The sequence below is a fragment of the Chlamydotis macqueenii genome, chromosome W (assembly GCF_036417535.1).
Source record: "Chlamydotis macqueenii isolate bChlMac1 chromosome W, bChlMac1.mat, whole genome shotgun sequence".
NCBI lineage: Eukaryota > Metazoa > Chordata > Aves > Otidiformes > Otididae > Chlamydotis > Chlamydotis macqueenii.
Window position 1 is genome coordinate 48,892,519 of NC_141592.1, and position 14,957 is coordinate 48,907,475.

Below are 14,957 nucleotides of genomic sequence, written 5' to 3' on the forward strand. Positions count from 1 at the left end.
GCAGGGGAGGAATGTGAGGAGTTCTTCCCCCGACCATGAAGCAGCGGCGTAAAACAATGCGTGATGAACTAACTGCAACCCCCATTCCCTCTTCCCCCCTTTGCCGCTCGGGAGGGGAAGTTAGTAGAGATAATGTTAAGCTTGGGAAGAGGGAGGGGTGGAGGGAGTTTATCTTGTTCCCTGTCTCATTATCCTGCTGTTTGTAGTAATAAATGAATAGTTTTCCCCAAGTCGAGTCTGTTTTGCCCGTGACGGTAACTTTAAGGATTTTCTCCCTGTCCTTATCTCAAACCTCGAGCCGTTTTTCCTTATATTATCTCTCCCTATTCTCTTCGAGGGTGGGGGGAGTGAGAGAGAGACTGCATAGTCTGGTCCCAATCGGGGCTGAACTACGACACCAAGGCTCTTGGATAACCTCTCACTCAATGGCACAGCGAGCTTTCTTCATGCTTCTCTTCTACACCTATCTTGTTCTCTAGTCAATGTATTTTTCAAGCTTCCAGACAAGTCTCCAGAAGCTTTTCCCCTCTTGAGAGGGGAAAATTGTACTCTGCATTCAAATCTCTCTTTACTAAACATTCTATCTGTGCTTACTGCTCCTCTTAAGTTTCAGTCCAAACACCCAGATGAAACTGCTAAACTCAGTTTTACTTAGCTCCTTAGCGTCTCAAAGCATCTTCCTACAATTCTTCTCAAAATATTCTATATAAATAGCCAGGTGGCCTTTTCCCCACTCGTACAGGCAACTCCCTGAAGTCTCCTTACAGGAAGCTCCTCTCAGAGGCTCCTACATTTCTTCTGTAAATGGCAAAAAGACAAATAAAAGTAGAAGGAATGCATGCTGAGACTAGAAAGTTATCTTCTGAAAGTGTCTCTAGCAGACCATCTTACTATAAAGATCTGTAGATCCATTAGATTCACTCTTCTCTTGGAAGGACCCAAAGAGATGGTCAATAAATAGTGACAATCTAAGGTAGATCTGCAATTTGTAGAGGCACAAACTTGTCCATGAGGAATTAAGATTTCAGTTAACTCAGTTTAGTGAGCTTCAAGGTGATGACATAGCCTGAGAGTAGTTTTATTGAAGGGTTTATAAAATCTCCTTTCTTGATAGAGACTTTTTTCCAAAGTACAAAAACTGATTGTGCAATTGATCTAGGGAAGACATGAGAAGTACTGTAAACACCATTTTCCTCCTTCTCTACATGGGGCACAGTGTCTCAACATTAAATTAGAAGGAACCCACAAGTACAAACTGTACAGAACAATTACTATTTTAAATTGCATGGAATTGTAAGAAACCTTTAGTTTAACACAAGAAGATATTCCCAGTGACAAATCTAGGAAGTATTCTTCCTCTATCTATTTTTAGCTGGGAAGAGAGAAACTGAGGCATTTGGAGAGTGAACTATATCCCTCTTAATATTGCTTCTCAACACAAGCACGATGAAGGCTGCATATTTCCTAGGAAGATTTCTGAAGATTGCTGCACCAGAGAAGATACTTCCAGAAATATGAATATGCTACAAACCCCCCCTGATTTTAATTTCAATTTATTTAAAATAAATTAAATATGAAATAAACATACAGACTAAACTTCAGATTAAATATGAATGTCAATTCCAAGTATCAACTGCATTCTATACCTGATTTACTACAGTGTCTTAGGGCATAATGCCCTGCAAAATAATAATTCCAGTATTTGAGGTTTAAGAAATTTAATTTCAGCTACTCTAAACTAATATACACTAATATACATGCCATGTTCCATTGCCTGACCAATTTGTTGGCCTTTTATGACGGGGTAACAGCATCGGTGGACAAGGGACGGGCAACGGATATCATCTACCTGGACTTGTGCAAGGCATTTGACACTGTCCCGCACGACATCCTTCTCTCTAAACTGGAGAGGCATGGGTTCGATGGATGGACCACTCGGTGGATAAGGAGTTGGCTGGATGGCCGCACTCAGAGAGTGGTGGTCAACGGCTCAATGTCCAAGTGGAGACCGGTCACGAGTGGCATCCCTCAGGGGTCCGTGTTGGGCCCAGCCCTGTTCAGCATCTTTGTTGGTGACATGGACAGTGGGATAGAGTGCACCCTCAGCAAGTTCGCCGATGACACCAAGCTGTGTGGTGCCGTCGACTCGCTGGAAGGGAGGGATGCCATCCAGAGGGACCTGGACAGGCTGGAGAGGTGGGCCCGTGCCAACCTCATGAAGTTCAACCAGGCCAAGTGCAAGGTCCTGCACCTGGGTCGTGGCAATCCCAAGCACAAATACAGGCTGGGTGGAGAATGGATCGAGAGCAGCCCTGAGGAGAAAGACCTGGGAGTGTTGGTAGACGAGAGGTTCAACATGAGTGGGCAATGCGCCCTTGCGGCCCAGAAGGCCAACCGCATCCTGGGCTGCATCAAGAGGAGCGTGGCCAGCAGGTCGAGGGAGGTGATTCTCCCCCTCTACTCTGCCCTGGTGAGACCCCACCTGGAGTACTGCGTCCAGTTCTGGAGTCCCCAACACAAGAAAGACTTGGACCAGTTGGAAAGGGTCCAGAGGAGGGCCACAAAGATGATCAGAGGGCTGGAGCACCTCTCTTGTGAGGACAGGCTGAGAGAGTTGGGGCTGTTCAGCCTGGAGAAGAGGAGGCTCCGGGGAGACCTGATAGCGGTCTTCCAATACCTCAAGGGGGCCTACAGGAAAGATGGGGAGAAGCTGTTCAGTAGGGCCTGTTGTGATAGAACAAGGGGTAATGGGTTTAAATTAGAAGGAGGTAGGTTTAGATTAGATATGAGAAAAAAGTTTTTTACAATGCGAGTTGTAGAGCACTGGAACAGGTTGCCCAGAGAGGTGGTGGATGCCCCATCCCTGGAATCGTTCAAGGCCAGGCTGGATGGGGCTCTGAGCAACCTGATCTAGTCAGGGATGTCCCTGCTTCTTGCAGGGGGGTTGGACTAGATGACCGTTGAAGGTCCCTTCCAACTCTAACTATTCTATGATTCTTCTATGAGTCTATATTTTTGTGAAAGTTAAGTTTATTAGAAATCAGTTATTCAACCGTGAAGAATACATATTAAAAGCTACAATATATCAAGAAAAAATGGCTATGTATAAAGTAAAAAAGTAATCAGCATATAAATCAGGATTTGTAGTCAAAATCAGCCTCTAAAGGAATCAGTTTAGATGCAGGCACCTAGTAGTATAGTTTTGGGGTTTATTTACATTCTTTTTGAATGCTAAGATTCAGAACATATTCTCTATTTTGCAGCTTACAAGAGAATTAACAATTTTGGATTTCAAAAGGGTGTCTTTTGGGAACTGAAGTGCCTTAACGCATTTACTTAGGTGCAAGACAATACTGGAATTTACCTAGAAGAATTTCTATTGAATAATACTGGCGTAATTTTAAGACTGGCTGGAGTCTCTCATGGCAATCCATTAAATTTTGGTATAGACAGGAAGTAATGAAATTTAAATATCTGCAGGGAACAAGACTCTACGTTCTACTTATGTTAGAATAACCATAACTGGTAACTTAACTTATAAACTTAAGTATCAGCCTTTTTAAAAATCTATTTATTTTACAGTACTTAGAATCAATTGCCAGCTAAAGGTAGACATAAATAATCCTTTGAGGCTAAAGTAAGTGTCTAGAAATCTCTTCACTTTTCATTCCCACCTTGACTATCTAAAATTCTTTAGTTAAATTTGATTGGAAAAAGTTTGCTCAAAGTATTCTGGAACACTTGAAATGTTTAAAATTGATGCTTAAAGCTGTTCTGAATAAAAGCACGCAAGCTAAAAAAGCTTTGTTTGAAACCTTATAGAATTCTAGTAAGATACCACTTTATCCCAAAGAAGAGGAACTTAAACATTATGAAACTATTCTTCAGTCACAAGGAAGGGGAAAAAATATTATTAGGTTTCTGATCCTGAAAAAAAAAAATCTTCAATAAGCTACAGCATTCCTATTTTGAAGAGTTACATATGGAGAATTACATACAATTTTAATTCTATTGTCATAAAATGTTTGCAAGGTCAGAACTTTTGTTGTTTACATTCAAAATGCACAAGAAATTTATTCCTTTTGAAGTGTGATGCATTGATTTCTGAACTCCACAAGATATTATAACATATTGATCGTTCAGTAGTCCATTAAAAATGGAGAAACAAAATAAAACTGAAATAAGAATTTAAAACTGAGAGCTACTGAATGGATAGCATTCCTGCAATTTATCAATGTAAAAATATTCTTCAGGCTATGATCTTACAAACACTTAAGCACTTAATTTTATGTGTGCACAGACCCACTGAAGTTACTTCCCTTAACATATTTAAACAAGCTTAACTTGGAAAGAATCTGAGGCCATACCAATTAAAACATTTTTCTAAATTAGGTAAGTAGAGAAAAAAATAACTCAGGAAAAAAAATCAAACTTCGATTAAAACTGCAATTCTGTATCAATACTGAAACACTTGGACTTTTTTTTTTTTAAATAAGGCACCATACACTGGCAACTTTGAGAATAAAACCACCTATTTTAATTTCTGAAACAGAAAGTAGGAACCTAACTTTATAATCTCTTCTCTGAAAGCTCTGCCATTCTAGATAAATAGTAGATAAAAATAGATAAAAAATAGAGCACTTAATTCCAGATGAAATTAGAATTGAAAACAAACATGCACCTGATGAACTCCCAAGAGATCCACAACAACAAAAAAGGAAAATATACATATGTAAGGAAATGACAGAATCGGGTCCAGCAACCGTTTGCCTACTCAGCACACAGAAATATAATTGATATTTTCAGATAACCATTGCAGGTATCTATTATAGCAGTTTACAGATGAGAAATTCCTCTACTACACAATAAAATGTGTGTGACTAGTGTTTTACACAGGCAGTATTAGTTTAAATTCCTAAATGAAAACTTTCAACAAGACTACTATAGAACACTACTGTGATATATCAGGTAGTAAAATTGGCAAGTCACACTCCAGAAGAAAAACTATTGAAAAATATTACTGTCCTTAAAACCTCACCTGTACACTAAATTTATAAGGTTGGGGGGTGGAGCAGAATTGATTGCATACTTTCCAACAGCTTACATATATAACTACTAGAGAGGAGCTTGACATTTAAAGAAGCCCTTTTCTCTATCCCACAACAAAGTATGCTTTGTATCAGGTAAGCAAATAGTTTCTCCTGAATATATGCAAAATTTCTATTTACAAATAGTCTCGTGAACTATTTTCACTTTCCTTCAACTAGATGGATAATTTTAGTTGATCAGAGTATGCCCCCTTACATCTTGTCAAAGGTTACAAATGCTGGTTACTTGGCTGGAATCCATTGTTAATAATTTTTGCTAGACTTAAAACTATCCTGTATCTCTCCTCACGCAAATTCAACTCTTGAAAGGTTTTTTTCCACCTATATCATATCAGGTAAAAAGGGCTAATAAAAACCCCAAGACCTAGCTCCTCCAAATTTTGCCAATAAAGCAGACACTGTTTATTTAAGTGGGTTCAACCACCCCACTCCCCTCCAGTTACTAAATTTTCTAAAACCAAAACCAAACAAGTATTTCAGAAGTTTCACCAAAAAAATCCCAACAAAAGCAACCCCCCAAAACCCACTACACACTCTTTCCTAAGAAGCACAACACAGAAATAATAAACATGATTAAATTCAATAACAGACTCTGAAGTGTCCCAGCAAAGGTAATACTGATAACCTATACTGTTGTGTATAACCACAGGCAAGAAGAATTATATATTCATCATAAGGCTTAATTTTGTATATCTGCTTTTGTCAGTGTTGTATCTTATGCTTTATAAAAAAAAAGAAAAGACATTTTAAATCCATTAAAGCTTTGTCAAAGCAATTTCCAATAAATACTTGTTCCTTAAATAAGTTCTGTATTTACTGAAATTTTTTTCAGACTTCAAAACATTTCAGAATTCTGGTTTATAGATTAAGCGCCCCCACCAAAAGCTAATTTTTAATTACAAAAATGTTCTGGTTTTGTTAGTGAGAGGGGGCCTAAGGTGGTAGCTTCTGTAGGAAACTGCTAGAAGTCACTCCCCTTTGTTCAGTGGACTCGGCCAGGCCTAGGGCGGGCCTGCTGCTGGCCAAGGCCGAGCCGATTGGTAGCAGAATGTTCCCTGATAATGCCTCTGTGATAACGTATTTAAGTAGGGGAAAACGGGAATAAAAAAAAAGTAAAGAGAAGATGTGAAGCAGCTGAGCAGGGGGCAGAGAGGGGGAGGCGCGAGCCCTGTGGGCCTTGCAGGCCTCACCCTCTGGCCTCCCACTGGGCAGCCAACTGGGCCCAACTCAGCCCGGCCTGGCTGCAAGAAGTGGAGAGGAGATGAGAAGTGAATAAGATGTAAAAAGGATCCTGAGAGGCGTCTGCCAGCCTGTTGTGAGTGAACGGCTGCAGACGCCAAGGTCGGTTCAGAAGGAGGGGGAGGATTAACGCGGCTCCTGGCCAAGATTCCTCTGCAGCTCGTGGTGAAGACCATGGTGGAGCAGGTTGTCCCCCTGCAGCCCATGGAGGTCCACGGAGGAGCAGAGATCCACCTGCAGCCCGTGGAGGATCCCACGCTGGAGCAGGTGGAGGCCTGAAGGAGGCTGTGGCCCGTGGAGGGCCTGCTGGGACAGCTGTTCTAGAGGGACTGCACCCCATGGAAGAGATGACCCATGCTGGAGCAGTTTCACAAAGGACTGTGGCCCGTGGGAGGGACCCCACGCTGGAGCAGAGGAGGAATGTGAGGAGTTCTTCCCCCGACGATGACACAGCGGCGTTAAACAACGCGTGATAAACTGACCGCGACCCCCATTCCCTTTTTTCCCCCCTGTGCCGCTCGGGAGGGGAGGTAGTAGAGATAATGTTAAGCCTGGGAAGAGGGAGGGGTGGGGCAGGTTATCTTGTTCCCTGTCTCATTCTCCTGCTAGTTTTAGAAATAAATGAGTGTTTTTCCCAAGTCGAGTCTGTTTTGCCCGTGACGGTAACTTTAAGGATTTCTCCCTGTCCTTATCTCAAACCTTGAGCCGTTTTTCTTATATCATCTCCTCCTATTCTCTCGGAGGGTGGGGGGAGTGAGAGAGAGACTGCGTAGTCTGGTCCTGATCGGGGCTGAACTGCGACATAGTGAAATAGTGAAACCATTATTTTAAAAGAACAAAGAAATATCCAGCGAATCCCTAGATTTTCCACATTATCATATTTGCCAGCTGACATATAGGATCATATCTACATTTTTCACAGTTTAGATTTAAAAAAAAAAAAAAGTCAGTCATATACCAGAGAATATAAAGTAGACAATTATATACACATTCACTTTTAAACCCATAAATAAGTCTCAGATTGCTAAGTAAAAGCTACTGTAAAACTCTTCAAGGCCAGAACAAAAGAAATACACACATACAAAACAGACTTCTAAAGATCTGCTAAATTAGATGCACAGCAAAGAACTCAATAACAGCTATTCCATATCATTCTAGTAGGAAACAAAAATTAAAGTTTACATATAAAGCATGATAGAAAGTATGGACAGATATAAAAGGAATCAAGTCAGGCATCACTTTCACTTCAGTCAAGGTGACTACACTGCTACAGTACCTGAACAGATCTCACTGGCATATTAAACATTGTTCCTAACATGTCAAATGTAGATGATATAGGAAGGAGCTATAAATAAATTGCATTAGTAGTACACTGAAGTTTTGTTTCTCTCTCTATTGAAGTATTGCTGGGATTTTTACTTCTCTGCTGTTTCATGTAAGATTTGATATGTGCATCCAGGAGAACAGAAGATCAAAGAATGCTCTATTAGGGTTGGAATATGGTGAGGTTTGTAATCGCCTTGTGGGACAAAGGGTCCCCACACTACAGCACAGTACTGTGAAAATCTTAAAATATTTTATGTTGTACTTGACTCAAAATGGATCAGAAGAACAGGTGCGGCTGTTGCACAGGCCTCTTTAAAATCAAACCCACCCCACCCCTTTCTATCAACAGAAGTTATGCAACATAAACCAAACCAAACCAAATCATCTCTCCAAATACTTGGATTTCCAAAGAAAAATCATAGTTAAAAGTAATTTTTTCAACCATCTCAAATTAAATTTCATCAAGGATATCGAAGTATTTAGCATAATAATCACAAACCAAACTATGTTATTTCAAAAGAAAAAGAAACTCATCTAGCTGGCATAATCAAAACATATTTTCGCTACTTTACTTCCCCTCCAAGGAAACAGGATCAGGTAATGACATTCTGCCCAATATTTAGGGATGATATTTTAAATTCGTTTAGCTGGACAGAATAGATTACACTCTTCCAGTCTCAAATTCTTTGAAGACATATAATTATTCAGCTCTACATATCAGCTCAAATTCCTGATAGCATTTACAGTACATAAAGAATCCTTTTCATCATCTCTAGTTATATCAAAACTTCCTGTGATTTCCTGAAATTAACAAGATTTTTAAGTGTTCTCATCTCACAGCAATAAATATTCATTCAACAATCTATCCAACTTCAAAAGACAACTGGCTTGGAGGCAAATTATGTTATGGCTTTTGAATTCTTCAGCAACTGAAGCTGTAGACTTATACTTCCAAATAGATTTTACTAATTTTCTTTTCCTTGCTCTTAAAATGAAGAAATAGGGGGAAAAAAAAGGTAAAATAGAAAGATCAAGAAGTATAAGGGAATATTTTAGTATAATATGAATATAATGCTACGACAATAAAAATTACCTGGCCTAAAAGAGCTGGCCTTGCAGTCCAGCAGGTCAATATGACATTATTTAATGTATTCTAAAGTAATTGGACTAAGCTGGTAAGTATGATGTAAAACCAACAGAGACTTTTATTTTCTTTGGGGGAAAAGTTCATTTATAGTCTACCATTTGACTGTTTCTCACATATTCAGCACAAAAATGTTTATCCTTTTTAAGGCAGTATCAGAAGTACATTTTCATTGGTAATTAAAAGCAGTTCAAAATACAGAATATTTAACTTCTTCCATATCCAGATAACAGAAAAGTAGAAAAGTTTAAAATGGATTATTTTTACCTTTTCTAGCTTTTTAGCCTCAATATGTCGCAGCACCTGTTCCCTCCAGTCATGAGGGACTTGACTTTTTCCTGGAGAGTCTAATAAAGAGTGGTCAGAGTTAACCCTTGGGTTTGATCTCTTTGAAGGGCTAGTCCATGAGTAATTAAAGTAACTAACTGACATAGTTCTTCCTGGTATTTCATTCACCAATGGTCGAGCACTCTGTGGTCGGGATACATTTGGACAATCAATGCTATATGTCCTGGCAGAAAGAGGTCTCTGTTGCCCAGGCATTATTGGTGGAGCTCTTCCCACTGAATGCAAGTCTCTGTATGTTAAATAGTTGATTTCAGGAACCCGGGGCTGCCTTGAAGGTCCAGTATCCCAAACATTTACAGAAGCTGTAGAGGATACACTGCTCTGCCTTTGAAGAGTGTGTCTGGTTGTTCCCGGGAGTAGTCTATCATTCGGTGGAATAGCCCACACATCTATGTGTTTCCCAGTCATCTGTTGACGAGTGTTATGCACAGCACTAGCTTGGACATTGTTATGATTGGATAAATTCATATTGGCAGAATGTTTTACATAGTTGAGGATTTCTGTGCTGTCGGACCTAAGCAGACGTGAAGGAGGTAAGCTGCCTTGTTCTACTTGGGTGTTTTGCTTCTGGGGCCACAAGGTGTCTTTCATTGTTGCACTGCTGCTGTACTGAGTATTATACTGGGGAGTGCAGAACATCTGTGCACCACTTGTCATTGATCCTCTCACTGCATTAGCACCTTCAGGATTGTGATTTGAGTCAAACTTGAACACAGTTTTTGTAGAAGATACTAAATCAGATGACAATGACGGCCCAGGAAAAACCTGCAAAGGCTGATCATACAAAAGAGTAGCGGATTTACTTCGGACTATGTTTTTTCCATCTGCACTACCAGATGCTGATTTTACTATTGACTTTGGCTGTTGAGATCCATTCTCATTGACAATATCGTAGATTTTCAGACCAGTGTCCATAGTGGTGATGCTGTGAGATTTCATCACAGGACCAGTTCTCTGCAGGGACAAATCTTCAGTGCTCCTTGGAACAGACAGCTCAGCAGAAGAATCATCATCATCAACTGTAGTGCTTCTCATTAGTTCATCTTTACTGGAAGACTGTACTGCTTCCTCAGGATGTCCATTTACTTTATTTATAGGACATTTATTTCCATTTTCCAAGTACTCGCTTTCTTCTTTCATATTGTTATTCAAGAAGCCCTTTACCGAAACTATTTCCTGTGTTTGTAACCTTTCTACAGGAATTGGCATTGCCTCCTCACTAACCAGTTTATTGATATTCATGTTTATTTGGTCTGATTTGTGAGACTCCTCTGTAGGAGTGCTTAGATCAACACCTTTTCTTATCAGGTCTAATCTTTCTTCAATGCTTAATTCGTATTCAGAAAAATTTGTAACCTTCTCTTGCACATTTCTTTTTTCTTCTACTGTAATGCTCAATTTGCCTCCATTTTGAAAAAGATTATTCAAATTTTCATCTTCTTGCCTGGAAAAAGAGATGGCTCTTAAAAGAAATTCCAAAAGGAACCAACATATTCCTTTAAAAACTGTTTTACAAAAATTAATTATTAACATGCAACACAGCCATACTGTACACACAATACAGGACAAAGATCAATATACAACCAAATTTATTATTTGCTATCTTATCATTACAAAAATACATTATACAGAGGGCTCATTTTGGCAACTCTTGTTTGTGTCATCAATTACATGATCATGTTTTGATTACAGAAGTTTAATTAAATTCAACAGGAATAATTAAAGACAGTTTAAAAGTGTCAAAAAGTACAGAGCAACAATAACTCTATTTTTTTTAAATCAAATACTTGCAAGTTCCATGACAATTCTGGACAACTGTCTTGTTTATATTGTCAAATTAAAAAAAAACTAGAACCACAAAAAGAGAAACAAGCTGTAAGTCCATTGTCCATTCTTCATAAGTTTCTTAATGCTTATATTTAAGTTAGTAATCATATCGATCTTCAACATTATGCAAATAAAAAAAACCAGAGCTTTTTAAAATGGTGTATTGAAGGTATTTTGCAGGGAAAACAAATCATTAAGGATTAAATTATTATACTATATTAATAGAATAGAGGAGAATCATGTCTTATATACTAAAATTGGCCTCTGAATTTTATTGTCATCCTGGTTTTTTGTTGGTTTTGGGTTTGGAGTGGGGGATTTTTTGTTTGTTTGGTTGGAACTTTTTTAAGAGAACTATTCCATTATTTAACATTATTTGAAAACACTAAAATCTAAATTATTTCATGAATGATAAAGGAATAATTAATGAATTAAAGAAATGGACATGTAATATGAAAGATTAAATAACATTTTTCTATTATATTTGCTCAGTGGTATACAGTATTTTACAAACCTGATCTTGGATAAAACAACACCGTGTGTTTCTTTTTCTGGAGAACAGATAGAAATATCTTGACTACTATCAGTATTTAAGGAAATAGAATCTGACATTCGAGAAGGAGAGGAACAGTTGCTGTTATTTTGATTGCTATTGTGGGTAGCTTCATCTGATAAGGAATCAGCATCTTCTGAATCACCTGAAATAAGAATTGCCAATTTAGTTAAATGGGTATTAAACAGATGTCTGTAACGTGTATGTTACAGTGTTTAGGGACCCCACGATGGAACAGAGGAGGAATGCGAGGAGTTCTTCCCCCAACGATGACACAGCGGCATTTAACAACGCGTGATGAACTGACCGCGACCCCCATTCCCTTTCCCCTCCACCCCGTGCCGCTCGGGAGGGGAGGTAGTAGAGATAATGTTAAGCCTGGGAAGAGGGATGGGTGGGGGGAGGTTATCGTGTTCCCTGTCTCATTCTCCTGCTAATTTTAGAAATAAATGAGTGTTTTTCCCCAAGTCGAGTCTGTTTTGCCCGTAACGGTAACTTTAAGGATTTCTCCCCGTCCTTATCTCAAACCTCGAGCCGTTTTTCTTATATCATCTCCTCCTATTCTCTCGGAGGGTGGGGGGAGCGAGAGAGAGACTGCGTAGTCTGGTCCCGATCGGGGCTGAACTACGACACTGCAGGACTTCAAGACAGCTATGATTTTGACATGGGCAAACATAAGTGTACAAATAAATTTAAATTTTTACTTCAAGACACAGTTACAGGTGCCAAAAGCATAAATTTTTTTAAACTAATTTATATCTCCAGAGAGAAGTTTTGACTTAGTATTTTAGCCAAGCATAAAAACTCAAATACGGCATTGATAAACATCAGTCTTTTCACCTGCATGTGATCCTCAGCGGACTCTTCTTGCTACCTCCGTGTGGTTTTCCTTCATCCTCACTAAATTTTACCCTTTTACATGTAATGGCCAGAAAAGCCTTTTGTCCTGGAAAGTACTGGACTAGGATATCATATGAAGGAAAATACAATTTGCTCTTCAACTGTTAAATTTTGTTTTCTCTGAATCCTAGGTCATTCCTTACTCTTAAAGAAATAGTTTCCCAGACTGAAATTATCTTTCAAAGAATATAAAACTTAGTCAACAAAAACAATGTTGCAAAGTTTCCTGTGAGAGGAAAGAAGAAAAAATAAGAGTAAAGTGACTCTGGAGAAGGAGTTGCCACAAGAGAAGTTTATTCTTAAACCTTAGGAAGAGAACATAGCTTCTCTGAGAAATTTAAACAGGTGATATTGCTGTCAAAAGCAACAATAGTCCACAAAAATTGGGGGGGGGTGTGGGGAATATGGAATATTTCCAAGGTAAATATCACTTTCTACAGTCCTTTTCTTAAACATATCAAGAGTGTGTTCAACCTAATGGTCCCCCAAAACACAAGTATCTCCTTTCCCTCACTGCTTTTAAACTAATGACAAGAATCAAGAAAATCAGGATGTGAACATAGCTTTCTCTACCACAGACTCAAGTATAAGATAACGGAGAATTTTTTTCTGCTTTCATGACTTAACTAGAGAATTGATCATCTATCTTAAAACACAAAAAACTACTTTTACATCATTCAATTGGAAAAACTATCCATTCTGAGTCAAGAAAGTATCAGAATTGCACACCACTTCTACTGTTTTTTTAATGGTATCTAACCTTTTTTGTTATTGCTAAGAGCTACCACTTTTGGTTGATTTATGGAGGTTTCTATCAGCGGTGGTCGCATTTCTGCCATTTTCATCTCTTCATCAGAGGAGAGTTGTTCTGATTCCTGCTAAAGGAAAACCAGCTTTATTATGCTGTGCATATTAAAGAACTGCTTAAAAAGTTAAGTAAATGCTATCTGAACTGTCACCCACTGAACAATAAAGGGGAAAAAGATAAGCAAGCAACATAACATAGGTATAACATAGTAACTGTGTAGTGCATTTGTAGTGCAAGTCAACGGAATTTAGTAATATTTGCCACTGAATTATCTTTAAGCAGTAGCATAGGCAGACTTGCATTGTCACTGATGAACAGTCAAGTGGGTACTAATTTCAGCTGCAAGAACCTACTCAGAGCAAGCAGATGCAGCCTCTGTTCTGCCACTGGAGAGAATCTCCAGTTGAGATCAAGTCAGAAACCAGTGAACACCCCAGATTGACTAGCTGGGCATTGGTTTTGCAGAAAAGAGCTCAAACTGAAACAGCTACAGAGTACCAAGACAATCTTAGGAATAGAGAGCTATGCTGTGAGAAAAGACTGAATGACCTTGGCTTGCCTAGTCTAGCAAAAAAGGGAGCAAGTGTAGTTTGGGTTGATACCTTTACGTTTACACTGGGGGTAAATTCCAAAAGAAACAGAAGTTATTTATCTTCAAGAACAACAATGGCTGAGGAATAAAGCAATGCTGAATACATTTCAGCTAGAAATCACTAGTTCCTAACTACAAGATAGAGCTCAGTGCACTTATGAAAGAGATTAACTGACAAAGCTGCTGCAAGAGCAGCCATGCGATTGATTCAGTATCCTACTGCCAGGCCTATATCCCTATCATCTTCAAAAAACAATTGTTTTCAGTAATATTTTGAAGGGAAAAAAAATCTTCTTTCCCTAAAGCAGTAACTTCTTTCTAGTAAGCATGCTTCCTCTTTCAAATGCTACAAAAATCTATGTCACAGACTGCAAAAATAGTCTGTCAACGTTCACATTTTCTTACAAGTTTCAGAAAATTTAATGCATAGAATCTACTGGAGCACCCTCTTTCCCATGATAGTAACTATCTGGTCAGTTCTTTGGACTGAAGGAAGGACAAATCTGACTGAGATGTAGCAAACAATGTATGATAGTCTTCATTTAAAAAATCCACCTGTTTCTCTGCAATCGGAACAAACCACCTCTTCACTACCTCTACAACATTGCCTTTCCCCTTGGATGCAACATACAAGTGTAATCAATGTTGAAATGAAATAAACCCCACAAACTTATAGGCATGCAAAGTTTAGGTATCTGGATTCAACTGCAACAGTTACCAGCAGGTTATTACACGGAAGTAAGGAATTCAGTATCCCTAATCAACTATGCCCTGCTGCCTCATTTACTTACTGGCATACAGCCAGCTTCAAAGAATTGCTGTCACTATCGTTAGACAACTAATATGATTTTCTGAAATTATATATTTAAACTAAAGACAAATGTCAAAACCAATATTTTCAGAAAGGATGTAGAAGCAGGAACATGCTAGTGGGGAAAGAGCCAGCAACAGTCACAATTGCTTGTCACAAAGCATCTTCAGCAAAAGTACAAAATACACATGTTCCAATGTTCTACACAACACAGGCAAAAATAATCTGCTCGTGAAATTATGAAAAAAGCATTTTACAGGTTGTGATTAGCAGCTGATGAAGTGACAAGTTCCAAAATTTG

At 38.8% G+C, this 14,957-nt stretch overlaps 1 protein-coding gene across 5 annotated transcripts in view; it reads right to left on the reverse strand.

Moving 5' to 3' along the window:
• The window catches only part of LOC147596778 (erbin-like), a 115,516-nt gene that overhangs the window by 11,372 nt on the left and 89,187 nt on the right, over positions 1 to 14,957 (reverse strand). For all 5 annotated transcript variants that reach the window (XM_086769514.1, XM_086769516.1, XM_086769515.1 and 2 more), the window contains exons 17-19: positions 13,206 to 13,320; positions 11,507 to 11,690; positions 9,085 to 10,609 (exon numbers count right to left, since the gene is read on the reverse strand). In XM_086769514.1, the coding sequence (XP_086625640.1) occupies positions 9,085 to 10,609; positions 11,507 to 11,690; positions 13,206 to 13,320 (1,824 nt within the window). The remainder of the gene's footprint in view (positions 1 to 9,084; positions 10,610 to 11,506; positions 11,691 to 13,205; positions 13,321 to 14,957) is intronic.